Source organism: Onychostruthus taczanowskii, unplaced genomic scaffold, assembly GCF_017590055.1.
Source record: "Onychostruthus taczanowskii isolate IOZ18803 unplaced genomic scaffold, ASM1759005v1 scaffold43, whole genome shotgun sequence".
Taxonomy (NCBI): domain Eukaryota; kingdom Metazoa; phylum Chordata; class Aves; order Passeriformes; family Passeridae; genus Onychostruthus; species Onychostruthus taczanowskii.
Genome location: NW_024501792.1, coordinates 4,556,984 through 4,572,058, shown reverse-complemented (window position 1 = coordinate 4,572,058; position 15,075 = coordinate 4,556,984). Strand labels below are relative to the sequence as shown.

The following is a 15,075-nucleotide window of genomic DNA, read 5'->3' as shown; positions in this document are numbered from 1 at the left end:
TTAGATCATCTTTTTGGAGGCAAGCACTGCTTTCCGGCACCCCAAGGACCTCTCCCTGCCCTCCTTCCCTGGCACATCAAGGGGAGAGAGGGAAAGTGAGAGCTTCCGGCGAGGTGGAGGAGGCATCCCACGGCTTTGCACTTTGCCAGGAGCAGGGTGGGAAGAGGGGAGGCTGTGGGCTTGGCGGTGGCTTTGCTCTCCACCTGTGCCTGGAGCGTGGCTTCCCGGCCAAAGCCAAAGGATTTCTGCTCGGCTGCCCGTGTGTGGGAGAGGAGGCTTCCCATCCCTGCACCGGGCTGCTGGAGAGAGGAGCTGCTGGAGGAGGGAAGGAGGAGCAGATGGAGGGGCTGGAAGAGCATCGGGTCGCTGTGACAAGCCTCGGCCACGGGGACCCTGCCAGGCGCTTGTGCGAGGAGGAGCAGGAGGGGCTGGAGGAGCAGGAGGGGCTGGAGGAGCAGGAGAGGCTGGAGGAGCAGGAGGTGCACAGTGCTTGGAAGCAGCTCAGGAAGGAGCACAGCTGCCAATCCCTAAATAGCCCAGTGCATCCAGAGGTCAAAGCACCTCTTTCCCAGGAGCTGTGCTGTGCTTTATTATATATATATATATATATATATATATATATATATGTTGGTATAAATATATGTATATATATATATATGTTGGCTCAGGAGCTTTAAGAGGCAGGGAAGAATATAAAGTAACAGCTTGAAGCTTGCCGATCCCAGGGACAGGGAAGCGTGTCTGGATGATAAGGAGAGATTGTGCCTGGGTGCTGTGAAGGGCGAAAGCACTTATTTCACTGTTGCCTCATGCGTTACCTGAGCCCCGTTGCTTTTCAAAAGCACTTAAATGCCCATATGATAGAGGGAATGCTTGGATTGCGCACTGTCTGGCTCCATTATTATCCAAGGATCTCCAAGCTGATGCATTTCATAAAGAAAACTGGCGTGGAGGAGGAGAGAGGAAATATATATTTTTAGTTCGGCCTGCTTACAGTTCCTCAAGGTAACGTCTGCAGAGGGGATTGGGTGAGAAATTCAAGTCATGTCTGGTTTCTCATCACCCAGCCCTGGACACCCCTGTGTTTGTGCAGAACCACCACCACAGGAGCCTATTTCATGGTACCAGAGCCAAACACCAAATAACCACTTCATTTTATTTGAGCCCCATAGGTCTGAGCTACCAGCAGAGCTGAGATGTGGAGTTCAATAGACTAAACCCATCCTCTGGGAAGAAATCTCCAGTTTAATTCAACTTGTGCAACTAAACTCGCAGGCCTTTTACTCAAGTTGTAATGCAGCTGAGAGCAAGAGCCAAGTTCTTGGTGTTCAGCCCAGACTGAATCTATTGCTTTTTTTAATGTATATCATAAAAATCTGCTCACACTTAATTTATTATTATCGTAATATCATTATGGAACAGTAGTAAAATGGTTTAATTTATTGGCTGTTTTTCACACCAGGGAGGGAGGATGGAGCAGGAGTTGGGTACTGGCAAACCAGGGGTGTCCTGTACTGCAGACAACACATCTCCTCTGTCACCCCCAACCCCCAAAATTTGTGTGTTGAGGCTGGGTGGGTTATTTTAGCTTCTCCTGTAATAGCTGGGGCCAAAGAGGTTCCAAAAGGAGGATGAATGAGATGAGACAGCTTGTCCCCAGGTGGGTACCTGTGTCTTCCCTGGCATCAGTAATGGACACAGGAAGAGAAGTCTTCCATCACAGGGTCATTAAGGTTGGAAAAGCCCCTAAGATCAGTCCAACCATTCCCCTGTACTGCCAGGTCCTCCACTAACCCATGTCCCTAAGTGCCACATCTTAGGGCTTTTACATCCCTCTAGTGACTCCAGCACTGCCCTGGGCAGCCTGTGGCAGGGCTTGACCACCCTTTCAGTGAAGAAATATTCCCTAAACCTTCCCTGGTGCAACTTGAGGCCATTTCCTCTTGTCCTATCGCTTGTTACCATGCAGAAAATATAAATCTTCACCCAAAGGGGGCTATAAGGACCCCCAGTAAGGAGACAGCTCACCCAGAGAAAGGACACACTCCCTAAGGTGTCCAGGACAAGTCCATGTGCCACAGATATGTCCATCCTTGCCATTACCTCCCCTGTCAGTGCAGTCTGGCATGTGGAGCCCATTAAGTCCCTTACATTCCTTGAAGTCATCCCCAGTGAGACGTCCCAGAAGCTGCTGGGCGCTCTCTCGGTGCCTCTCAAGTTAATTTGCATCCCAGCCACTGCACAAGTAATGAAGTAGTTTGGGGAAGAATATAAACAGTGGATCTTAGGCTGAGTGGTTTTATGCAGGGACATTATACTCTGGAGCCAGCATTCAGCAAAGCATGGCTAAATCCCGATGGCTCCGTAATCCCAAAATTTCTCAGGGAGAAGCAGGGGTTTAGCTGGCTGTGGGAGCTACAGGTTTCTGCTGTTTAGAGAAGGTCTGGATGCTTTTCTTGTGGAAATAGGGGGATTCAAACCTGGCTTGGGGACATGGGGATGGAGGGGTTACAGGGCTGGCAGAAACCTTTGGGAGGAGCAAGACTGATCCCAGCTAATGTTGACAGGAAAATAATCTCCCTCAGGATCAAAATAATTTCTGGATTTGCACTGCGCTGTCTCCAGGGGGAACTCAGGTGCTTATTGAGGCTGAATATAGAGGATTTCTACTTCCAGAACATCCCTGGATAAGTGAAATGCTCAGCTCTGGTGAGGTGCACAATTGAGGGAGGTGCAGCGGAGCAGGTGATGGGTACAGAAGGAAAAGTTGACAGAGGGGACAAATGGTCAGGTGTTCAAGGTTTCTCTTTAGAGGTGTGTGTCAGAGCTGGCTTTCTCCAAAGATAAATTTTCCTCACTTTGTGAAGCAGCATAAGTTTTCCCAGCACCACTTTGTGTGGCTGCAGGGATGTGAAGATATGCAGAGAGAATGACAGGTGATGGATTTGGGCAGGAAGTAACAAACTGCACCCCCCAAAAAAAAGTGTGGACTCGGGTTGGAGGTTTGGGCTCAGCTCTGTTTGTCTGGGAGTTTGCAAAAGAATAAATTGGAATGGAGGAATGAAAGGCTGGTAGTGGGTGGCTCTGACCTCCCTGCATCTGAAAACTCTGTGAAGCTGTTGGTCAGATCTCTGGAGCCGCCAGTTTAGATGGATATTGGTGTCCTGAGCACCACAAGGAAAGCACTGACCTTGTCCTCTTTGGACACTGAAAGCACTTGGTCTCTGAAAGTGCTGCTGACAGCAAAGCTAAAAATAGTGCCAAGAGGACCAGGAGGGCTGGAAGGGAGGGAGGGAGAGTGCCCAAGAGCAGCGCACTGATGGGTCACCTCTCTGCCTCTCCCCAGGTGCTCCGTGGACAACCGGGTGACCCGGGTGGCCTGGCTGAACCGCAGCAGCATCCTCTATGCCGGCAATGACAAGTGGTGCTTGGACCCTCGGGTGGTGCTCCTGGCCAACACCAAAACCCAGTACAGCATCCAGATCCAGGATGTGGACGTGTACGATGAGGGCCCCTACACCTGCTCTGTGCAGACAGACAATCACCCCAAGACATCGCGTGTCCATCTCATCGTGCAAGGTAAGAAAAAGGAGTTTGTAGAGGGCTTGAGCCTGGGACTTTGCTTTCTGTTGCTTTTGCCCTAGTGTCTTCTCCTCCCCTTGCTCCTATGTTGAACATTTGACACAGCTTGGTGCAGAAGTAGAGGCTGATCCACAAGCTTGGATCATCCCAAGCTGGGTAATGGCTTTCACAGAATCAGAGAATTTGCTGAGTTGGAAGTGACCCACAAGGATCTACAAGGACCATGGAGTCCAGCTCCTGGCCCTGCACAACACTATCCCCAGGAGTCACACCATGTCTCTGAGGGTATTCTCCAAATGCTTCTTGAACTCAGTCAGGCTTGTTTTTATCCAACTTTGCTGACATAAGCCCAGGGCTCTGATACAGGCAGCTCTGCCTCCCGACACCATCACTGGCAAATCCATGGTGCTGTTTGTTGTTGTTGTTGGGTTTTGATGTTTTTTTGTTTTCCAAGCTGGAGGCAGTGCTTGAAGTAAAACTTGTGTTGGGGGAAAAGTGAGAGCTGACAGATTTGTGTGCTCTGTGGGAGTGTGTGTATGCCTAGCAACAATATTTGTTTGTGTGTTGAAATTCCATGCTTTTGGAGGAGGAAGAGGAGGAGAAAGACCAGCACAGGGTGCTTGAGCACTTTTGGTGTCTAAGTGGATGCCTACATGTGCTCTTCAGCAAGAGTGTGACTTCTTGAGAGGGGACACACAGGTGTGGCCACATGGGATGGTCAAGCAGATGGACATTCATGGAAGATTGATCCTGTTCCCATGTGGCTGGGCAAGAGCTGGACAAGGGGGAGCCTCATAGAGGGACACACTGGAGGGACACACGGAGCCTGATGAGCTATTAGCCTGGGGGAGGATTAATGGAAAATTCCTAATCCCTTGCTAGCAACCATTTTTTTTCATGCTGCTTCTTCTGTGATTTGGCCGGGAGCCCTCTTAACATGACACACCAGCCTGAGTATTGGAATCTCGTCTCGGGCTAATTTTCGAATGCTGATGGGTGTATTGATTTGGAAACAAGCTGGGTTAAAAAGGCATTGGTCTTGTACACAGAGTCGGGTTGAGCTAATCCACCGTCGATATTCCAGGCCTGAGCACTATTGACAGCCTAATGAATAGAAGTGGGGAAAAAACCCAGACTCAGGGCCTTTATTTTTCTTCTTCCCTCCCTTTTCATTTTCCTTTTCCTCTTCAAGCAATCAAGCTGACTAACCAGAGCCGGACTTTCTCCATCTCCATTAAGCGCAGAGGGGAAGCGGATGCATTGCCAGCCCCGGTTCTGGCTGTTTATCTTGCAATCTCTTATTACCTGCCTGAATTTCTTAAGCCAAAGTCGATTGCCAGCAAGTTCTGAAGTCGCTATCAGATGCTGGGGTGATGCAGGACAATTTCAATCTGTTCTCTTCTGATTCCTGTTTCCTGACCTAAATTTCCTGTATCACCAGACATCCAGGCCCATCCCTCCCCTGTCTTGCTGTATCATTAGGAAGAGATATTTGGGTACTGCAGGAAAAGGTCAGAGCTTAACTCCTTGCAGCAGTTAAGTACGGGATGATTCAGTGATGGGCTCAGTCCTGTAATGTGCTGAAGATCCTCATGCTGCCAGCAGAAATTCCAGCTCTGGAGAGTGAGCCCCCTAATTTGAAGCTCTGTTCTTTGGCTCACCCAGCCCTTTCTCAGAGCAGGACATGAAAGTGAATTATCATGTCCAATTAAAGGGAAACCTGCCTTAATGACCTCGATGAAAATTGGGCTGTGGTGCCAGGATTAACTCTCCTGCCTTGGAAAATGGGCCCTATAAATATGTATTCTGGAATAATCCTGTCCAAAACAACATTCAGCTTGGTGGAAGTGGTGCTTATTCCCCCTCCTAGGAAAGCAGGGTTGCTCAGCACTGGATTTCAGGGATGTGCCAAGTTCAGCACATGGCCCTGGGACGTTTTGCCCCTTTCTGCAGCTTGATAGGAAAGGAGAGGTGATTCGAGGAAGTGGGAAAGGGGGTGTCTCCTTGTTAACAGGTTTAGCCAGGAAGAGGAAGGTGTGCTGCAGGCTGCTCTAAGCTGGTCCTGAGTTTCCCCTTGCTGCACCAGGAAAGGGCCTGGGGGCACAGCTCTGGAGGTAGGAGCACTCCAGCCTCTCAGGATGCAATTAAATTGTGCCCCGGGGCAGGCTGTGCTCTCCAAAGGGACTGGCTGCTGGGGGGGGGCAAGGAGCTCTCCCCGTTGCAGCCAGGACTGCAGCAGCCTGCTGCTCCCCCAGGCAAGCAGGATGGGTGCATATCAGCCAGGCCCAGACACTCTGAGCCCATGCCTGCATCCCTGCTCCTCCCAGGTTTAGGGGATATCTCTGGGAAACAGCTGTGGATGGAGGGCATCTGTGGTTTTCACCAAGGGCTGATGGAGGGGAGCAGAGCTATGGGAGGGGGGAGAGCAAAACACAGGAGAAGGGTAGGGGTGGGAGAAGGATATTCCTTCAGGGTACGAGGGTCAGGAATAATCACCAAAGAGAATATGAGGTAGAAACACAAGGAACTAAGGATGCCCACACTGCAGCGAGGGGTGAGCTGCACATTTATTTCTAGGTTGGTTCTATTGGATGGCCAAGATCCCAAAATAGGTGGGGAAAAGGCACCTCAAGAGCTAATTTATCCCGTCCCCCTGCAACCAGGCAGAGACCTCGCTGCCAAGCACATGTGAAAGCTATTCTTGAAAATCTTTAACAAAGCAGGTTCTTCATTCTCCCCAGACAATCTATTCTACTGCTTTGCTACCTTTTTAATTAGAAAATGTATAGCTAATATCTAACTTAAACCTTCTTTGTTGCAAATGAAGTGGAGTTTTTCTCAGCCTATTCCCAGTGGATGTGGGGAACAATTGATCAGTGTCCTCTGTAATAACCTTTTGCTTTTGAGAAGGTTGTTATCCTGGTGCCCCTTAGCCGCCTTCTTTCTGAAACCATCCAAGCTCTGTTTTTCCCACTTTTCCTCATTGGCCAGGCTTTCAGAAACACTTGTCAGTCTTGAAATCCTGGTACAAAAGGGAAAAGGTGATTGCTGCTGATCCAGGAATAGCAGGTCGGTGCCTCTGTGCTAATGTGGGACAAATGAGCTCAGGAATGAGACAGAGACCCTTGGCACCGAATGCACCAAAGTTCAGACCTGCTATTTTGGGGACTGCTCTAAATGGGGTCAGGCTGATGGTGCCAAGCTCATGTCAGCCAACAACAGAGCTGCCAAAGGCACAAGGAAGTTCTTAGCACCTGGATTCCTCCTGAGCAAATGCACCCAGATTACAGACAGAACTAAAATGAGCAGCTCAGGGAGCATCCCTGTCATCTGCAGGGTCTGGAAGGTGCTGCCACTCCTTCAATACTCATTCCTGCTTAGGAGGACTTGCCATGAGACCAGACAAAGCACCAAAAAGCAGCACTGCCTGTGTTTGCAGGAGTCTGCCTTGGACCTTGGGGAGGGTGAGATGTTTTTGGGAGTAAATCCCAAAGAAACAAAATCCAAGGAAGCCCCACTTGCAATAGGCAAGCTGTGAACTTGGAGTGCGGCAGAAACCCAGAGTGAGAAACAGGATTTAAGTCCCACTGACCTCTGAGGAGTGATGCTTTTCCTTCCTCTCCTCTCCTGTATCCCACTCTGGTTTCCTCAGCAAGTCCTGTTTCTTGCAGCAGCGTCTCAGACACAGCCTCCCCTTTCTCCCTGCTCCCTGCAGGACATTTCAGCTATTTAAGCCATTCTCTGGGTTCCTGGGTTTAAAGGAGAGAGGCGAGGTAGGAGGAGAAGGACGCTATCTGGAAAGCTGTTATTTGTATTGATAATAAGCCGTCTCCAATGCGTGCCTGCAAAACACTCCCACTGCCTTGTAAGATGCATTAAGGGAAGTTGGCCTTATCTCAGTGTGGGAAATGGACTTGGGGAAGGAGGCACGGAGCCTGCCAGAGTTTAATCTCACTTAGGCACACGAATTTGCATGATAGAAAATGGTGGAATTTTAGTGCTTAAAAAGAAAGAAAGAAGAAGGAAAAAAAAAAGGCAAAAGCAGGCGACTGGGGGGGGATATTAGCGCTTTCCCTGCTTCTTTATCACTTTCCCTGGCCCTATCTGGCTCTTGCTGTTGTCACTGGAGAAACTAATCACCCCTCCCCTTTTGTTTGGTGTAAATGAGTTTTCCCCACTCCTTCTGGAGCCCAGGTTAATCTTCAAATCCCTGCCTTTGTCTGGGAGTTAATTACCTGCTAGGCAGAGTCGGGGGGCTGTGGACACAGGTGGCAGGGGGCAGAGGAGGCAGTGCTGGTGGCACCTGTCCCCACACAGGGAGCAGCGCTGCCAAGGTCTGTGCCAGCGAGATAAAGCCACCAGTGGGGCTGTGGTGCCTGAGGCGGCTTTGTTTCAACCACCAAAATCTGCCCAATTAATTTTCCTTTGATGCCACAAGCCCCTTTCACTCATGGGACATCAAGGAGAACTTTTTTTTGCTGTTTTGCTGCCTGGGTGCCTGGGAAATGCCTTTGCTGAGAGGAAGGCTCAGTCCCTGTAGTCATCCTCACCTTACCTGTGAGGTTGATGCCACCAATGCCTGCATTGCACATGCCCTGTTCTGGGAGCAAGGAGGGAAAACAGATTTGCCCACCAGTGGCAGAGGATGTGCAGACGTTGGTCACGTTTGAAGCCGTGGGATGGAGTTTCACACCGGGTAAGATGCTCCCCCTGCTTCTGACATGGATTTACTGGTGTGTCCACACATTTCCCCCGTGGGGGCAGCTATTCCTTCTAGAAGCAAAAGCAGGTTTAGATAATAACTTCTAAAAGGCATGGGGGAGCTGGGAGAGCTCCCCAAAGCAGTGAAGGGGAGGAAACCAGTGGCACAAAATGGAAATCCTCCCTCGCTTCCCCTGTGCTCTCGGCTCCTTTGACTGATGTGTTCCTTCCCCAGCTCTCTTTTGTTGCTAATCACCGTCCCTCTGTCAAAGCATCCTTGCCTTTTGTATCAGGGCTGTTGTGGAGGACTGAAGGTCTCCCACACACTCTCATGCACTGGCCTAGTTTTTGGCTCTTTATCCTCGTTTTGCTCTGCCCTCGGGAAGCATCTCTGCAGGTCCCACATCCACTACTGCCCCTAGATCTCTCCATCTCCCCACACCCTTGGATCCCAGCCCTTGCTTCTCTGGGATGTGCTTGTCCATGCTCCCCTGTGGAGTGGCCTTGTACCCGGCCAGGCTCCCCCCAGCCTCCCCAAAGTCACTCGACCTCTTTGCAAATCAGTTTAACATCTGTGAGGCAGAGATAATAATTGTCACCTACTTCACAGGGGGGTTGATGAGGATTAATTCATTAATGTCGACAGAGGTCTTTGAAGATGGAACGCGCTATCTGAGAGCTAAACGTTATTATTAATTAGCAATTATATCGTGGGGTGGGAGCAGGGAGGGAAAAGAGACTCCAGAGTCTGTACTGTGGAAGAGTTTGCTCTGGGTTCACATTCTGCCCTTGCTGCAGCTTCAGGCTGCCCCAGTTTCATGTCCCTGCTGCTGCTGGAAGGAGCCAGGCACGCTGCCTCCCACTGCGGGTGTGTCCCACCATGCTGCTCCTTCCTGGAGCTTGTGGATGAGCCCGCTGGTGTAAAGGGAGGGAGGGATGGAGAGGTAAACAGTGCTTGAGTTAGAAGAAGGGCAACTTAGTAAAAGGGAGTTTGGGATGAAGGGAAGTCATAGAATCCTGAAGTGCTTTGGGTAGGAAGGGAGTTTAAGGACCCCCTAGTTCCATCCCCTGCCACAGGCAGAGACACCTTCCACTATCCCAGGGTGCTCCAAGTCCTGTCCAACCTGGCCTTGGACATTTCCAGGAGTGGGGCAGCCACAGCTTCTCTGGGGAACCTTGCCCAGCACCCCACCACCTTCATTTTAAAAAATGTCTTCCTTTTATCTACTCTAAATCAAACTTTTTCAATTTCAAACCATTCCCCTCCAGGCTTGCCTGTTACCCCAGTGATGAAGTGGGCCAGGCACTGCCAGAGTCATGGGAAGATGTATCCTGTTCCAAAGGAGAAATAATTGGCAGGAGCAGAGGAGAAGGAAGATCCAGTGATTCACAGGACATGCAGACCGGTTTAATTTCCTTCCTGTTTTTCTTTCTCGTGTACACCCAGGCTGTGGCTAATTCCTGTTTGTGTCCCCAGTGAAGTGCTAATGCTCTCGTCCTGTTTGTCACTGGGTTCCATCAAGCAGCACTGACAGAGTTCTTTTATGGTCCATTCCAGATGTCCCCATGCCTCAGTGCTGGGGGCATTCCCACCTCTGACATCCCTGTGGCTCACTATTTCCATCCTTCCTGGCTCAGCTGTGTGCACTTTTGTGGCAGCTAGGAGAGCTCAGTGGAACTCTCTCTGCTACTCCCTCAGAGCTGTGGAGGTCACCCTCGCATCACCCCTCTTCTAGAAAACAAGAGTCTGCTCCTCTTTGAGCCTTTCTGAGCACGCGAGCTCCCAGCAGCCCCGTTCACCCAACCTCTCCAAAGGCTTTCAGGAAGAGGTCACTCGCCTCACCCAGAGCCATTCAAGAGTGACTCCGCTAATCCCTTCTGCGGAGTGGGTGAATCCGTGAGGCCAGCGGCACGCGGTGCCAGCAGCTCTCCAGGCAGGGAGGACTGGAGCTTTGTGTGGCTCTCCAGAGGTGCAGCAAGTCCCCTTTCTTCCCCGTGGGTTTACCAGCCAAAGGGGTGGCACAGCAGCACCCAGGATGTGCGTAGGGTACTCCCACTGCCGCGTGCGGTTTCCAGAAGAGTGCTGTGATAAAGCCGGTGGGGGTTTAATGAGGTCACTGCAGTTTAATGTTACTGCAGTAATCTCTTTTGTTTTACTACATTAAAATATTTGTGGTGGAACGGTTGGACCACTGTAATGCGATATCGCTACCTTAATGTTATTGTTGCCATGGCAACACTAATGGCAGCTCAATAACATTATTGCAATTTAATCTTACGACAATAAAATTAAGGGTAGAACAGTGAGACCCCGGCTCTGTAATGTTACTACAGTAACAGCATTGTTATCGTAACCGCGGGAGCGGAGTCAGCCCGCTGTAGTGTAACGCTGGTACCGGCGCTTTGTTGCTACTACAGGAACACGGAGCATCCGCGGAAAATCACAGCAGGGGATGAATGGGAGGAGACGTCACCGGTGCGCCGGTGCTACTGCTACCCTGGGGCTGTCAACATGGGGAGGTCATGCTGTAATCCCATCACTTATTCATCTAATTCCTCAATTGTGGTGTTTTTATCGGGGTCTGTCCTCTTCTCCTTCCGTTGCTGGAGCTCTTTGGAGCAGGTCTGTTGTTTTAGCAGCAGTAACTCTGCAGGGAAGGATTTAAAGCACTGCCTCCATCTAGTTCCAGATCCTTCTGCCTGGCATTTTATAGCATGTGGCTGTTATGGAGTGATAACGTTTTATATTTATATGTCATCTTTCAATGTGAAGGATCCCAGCACAAGCTACAAATTACTGCCGTGCTGCAGGGCCAGGCAGACAACCCGGCACACGCAGTGTGCCAGAGGAGGGGTTTCATCCAAGGGCACTGATTCCTGCACAAGTGAGAGTCTCCTTTGCCTAGAGGATTTATCCAGAGTCCCCAGGCTTTGTGAGGTGGGTCACAGATCTTTGTGCACCCTAAGCCATGTACCCCAGGAAGCACCTGCCACCGCTGGCATGGGTATGGGCAAAATTCCTCCTTTCCCGGCTGGCAGCATTGTATCAGGGCTGGAAAGGCAGTGGGGGGGACAAGGCGCAGGTGACATCTATGTGCCATGCAGGGGCTCGCTGCAGTTTTCTCCAGCCTCCAGGGGAGGGAGGTAGAGCTGCTGATCTGTCCTGAGCTTCCCAGAGCTCCCCTCATCCTGCCCGGACTCAGCACACCTTGGGATGCATGCTTGCCATGCCCAGGGCTGTGTGCTTATGTCAGAGGGATGTGCCCAAGGATTTATGCTTGTCATGCCCAGGGATGCACACTTTCTCTGTTTGGTGATTCATGATTGTTTTGCCTGGGTATGAGCTCTTGCTGTGCAGAAGGAATGTGCACTTTCTGCCAAGAGATGCAGGTTTGTTGTGCCCAGGGATGCAGGTTTGCCATGCTCAGGGATGCACTCTTGCTGTCCCCAGGGATATCTGTTTGCTGTGCCCAGGGAGGCACAGTTGTCATGCCCAGAGATGCACTCCTGCCATGCTCAGGGATGCAGGTTTGCTTTGCCCAGGGATGTGTGGTTTGTGCCCAGGGATGCAGGTTTGCCATTCCCAGGAATGTGTGGTTTGTGCCCAGGGATGCAGGTTTGCTTTGCCCAGGGATGTGTGGTTTGTGCCCAGGGATGCAGGTTTGCTTTGCCCAGGGATGTGTGGTTTGTGCCCAGGGATGCAGGTTTGCTTTGCCCAGGGATGCAGGTTTGCCATTCCCTGGGATGCACTCCTGCCATGCCCAGGATATGTGTTTGCTGTGCTCAGGGATGCACATTTGCTGTGCGACCCCACCTGCCAGTCATGCTTAGTGCCCCAATTGCCCACTTGCCCACCTGAACTATCCAGCTCCTCTCCTGCTCAGCAGGCAGGAGTTTTCCCTCTGCTTTTAGCCCCTGTGCTCCCTCCCAGCTTCTCAGATCTCCATCCTCAGACAGCTCTTTGGCACCTGAATCTGGGGGTGTTGTTCTTGCCTGTGTTCCTCCAGCCCAGCCCCAGTCAAGGCCTGCTCAGTGCAGCAGCTGCTTGGCTCCCCTCGTGCCTCAGCATTTGATCTCTCTCCATGAGTGTTTGGATTCTGACCACCGCAGTAATTCCTTGTTTGTCCTTTAATAAAAGACCTGTGAGCTCCCCTTGACACCGGAGCTGGAATCACTGGGACCTGGGGCATCCTGTGTGCCAGCTCTTTGTGGCAATCTGGTTCCACATCCATCCTGCCAACCCTGCTCCTCTGGGGATTACATGTTTGAAAACATGAGCAGCAGCTCATCTCCCATTCACTGTTTTTCTCCATCATTTGCTTTATTAAATATTGATTTTCTGTTGCATTATTAAACCTTAAGTCCTGAGCATAAATTCAGAGTTGATACTTTAATCTGGCTCTTCTTTTTGGCCTTTAGAACTGATTTTTCTGGCCAGTCTCTCCCGAGGCAAGTCCAGAAGCAAAAACCTGTTGCAGAGGCTTGGGGAGTCAGAGGATGAAGCAAAGGGCTCTTCCCAAGGGATTTTTGTCTGTTTGTTGTAGTCTTTGCCATGAAGGTGACATCCATGGGGATCCTGGCCTGCAATCCTGCACAGACCTTGAGTGAAAGGAGGTTGGAGAGGAGTCAACCAAGTTTTTTCGGGGAATTTTGTGCATTACTGGCTGCCAGAAGGATATAGCCCTCTCTTTTTTTGGTAGCACAGAGAAATTGCAATCTGGAATGGGAATTTAGCCTGGAGCCACTGCGTGGGCAGGGTGGCAGTGAGGCATCCAGCCTTCCACGTGCCTGGCTCTGCTCCCTAGGGTTTGCTGCCTTGCTCTGCCAAAATTGCCCTGCTTGGGAGCAGGACTCTGCCGAGGACGGGAGCCACAGATGGCAGTGCCTTGTCCTAAATGCGTTCCCAGCTCCTGAGCGATGCTGCACAAATCTGTGTTATTTTACCCTACAAATCCTCAGCAAAACCAAAAAATGTCCTTGGCCAAAGCTGCAGGCAAAGCCAGATGAATGTGCATGGTAGAAAGCCACCACCAACAGGAGCAGTGCAAGTGGCCACCAGCACATCCCTGATAGCCACGGTGGGTAGCTCTGACCCCCACTGAGATCCCTGCTCTCCTCCCATTCCATATCGGAGAGCTGCATGCTGCCAGCTGCTGCCAAACCCCATGCTGCCAGCAACCAGGTGTCTGAACATACTTCCAGAGCCAAGAGAGCTCCTCTGCCAAAGGGAGGAGGGGAAAGCAGTGTGGCAGCACTGGCAGGTTCAGGAGGATTTAAAAAAAATTAAGAAAATTAGAGAAGAAAAAAGGCAGACTGAGGTTTGCAAACGGCTTTTGGATCCCCCATCCAAACGGGGCATGGAACCTGTGCCTGGCAGCTGCTGTGCTGAGCAGTGATTTAAAAGCAGACTCCCAGCAGCAGGGAAAGAGGCAGAGGGGGAAACAGATGTGAACACAATGCTGGAGATAAAGGAGAGGCCAAGGGAACAGCTGCCAAAAAGCTGCCCAGCCTTGCCACCACCGAGGGCTAGAGAAACTCCAGCAAATATCTCCAGGCTTGAAGACAGGCTGGGGGGAGGTCACTGGGAGAATAAAGGGGGAAACTGGGTGGAAAGTGTGGTTTTTTTCACACTGTTCTTGCTTGGGTTTTGAAGGAGAGGGGGAAAATGGGAAAAAGGAGTTGCATTGAAACATGGGGAGAGATGCAATTTTGTTTTCCTTTCTGTTCTGGTGATGCAATGGAGAAGAAAGAGATAAGAAAAAGAGAGACAAGGAGAAGCAGGAAGCAGAAAACGAAAAGGCAAGGATCTTTGTAAAAATGGAAAAAGTGGAAATGTGTTTGTTCAAATAAGATATTGAAATGTGGTCTTGAAATATTTCTGGTTTGGGTTTTCCATGTCATGTGAGACAGTAGTAAAACCCCTTTGTCCTCCAGAAAGGAGGTGAATTTGTTCCTTAGTCAATGAGTGGATTCCTGGAAGGGATCAGCATGGCCCCACTGTATAAGGGGACAGGGTGGGGAGGTATTCATCTTTTAGGTGGATCCATATTCTCACACAGAGGGAATTGTGCCCTGTGAGGGTGCTGAGGCCCTGGCACTGGGTGCCCAGAGCAGCTGTGGCTGTCCCATCCCTGGAAGTGTCCAAGGCCAGGTTGGATGGGGCTTGGAGCACCCTGGGATAGTGGAAGATGTCCCTGCCCATGGCAGGGAGTGGGAATGAGATGATCTTTAAGGTCCCTTTCAACCCAAACCATTCTGGGATTCTGTGCTTTTTCATTTCTGGCTTACTGGTCCCAGTAGTAGAGATGCCCAGAAGATTTCAGCTCTCCTTTTTGGCATCTTGTATAATTTCCTGGGTAGGATTTGGGATGAGGCAGGAGAAGCCACAGTCCCTGTGCTGCTTTACTGTCCTGTGTGAGATAAGATGAACAGGTCACAATCCACCCTCCTCTCTGCCCAAGTCTCCTGCCCACTGGACCCCCACAGCCAGACTCCCCAGTTTGTGCCCCAAGCTCTGCTTGCCTGGCCCAGCATTGACACAAGGCATCAACAGAGATGTCTCCTCCATGGTTTGCTGTCCTTGTAATCCCTCCTCCTCGCAGCCAGCCCAAGAGCTTCAGCCTTTGATCCTCTTCCTCTTTTGCAAACACTTCTCCCTGCTTGTGAAATTAAATCTCTCTCACAGTGATTTTCTTCCCTATCTTTTCTTTTTGGCCGAGTCTCTCTGAAATACTCTTTTTTTTTTGCTCCTTCAGCAGCAGGGCTATATAATTGATGGCCTCGCCAAGCTTT

General features: G+C 50.6%; 1 protein-coding gene across 3 annotated transcripts in view; it reads left to right on the top strand.

The window, feature by feature from the left end:
• LOC121340818 (protein CEPU-1) overlaps window positions 1-15,075 on the top strand; it is a 356,426-nt gene that overhangs the window by 303,542 nt on the left and 37,809 nt on the right. For all 3 annotated transcript variants that reach the window (XM_041413820.1, XM_041413821.1, XM_041413819.1), the window contains one exon: window positions 3,347-3,579. In XM_041413820.1, coding sequence (XP_041269754.1) covers window positions 3,347-3,579 — 233 coding nt within the window. The remainder of the gene's footprint in view (window positions 1-3,346; window positions 3,580-15,075) is intronic.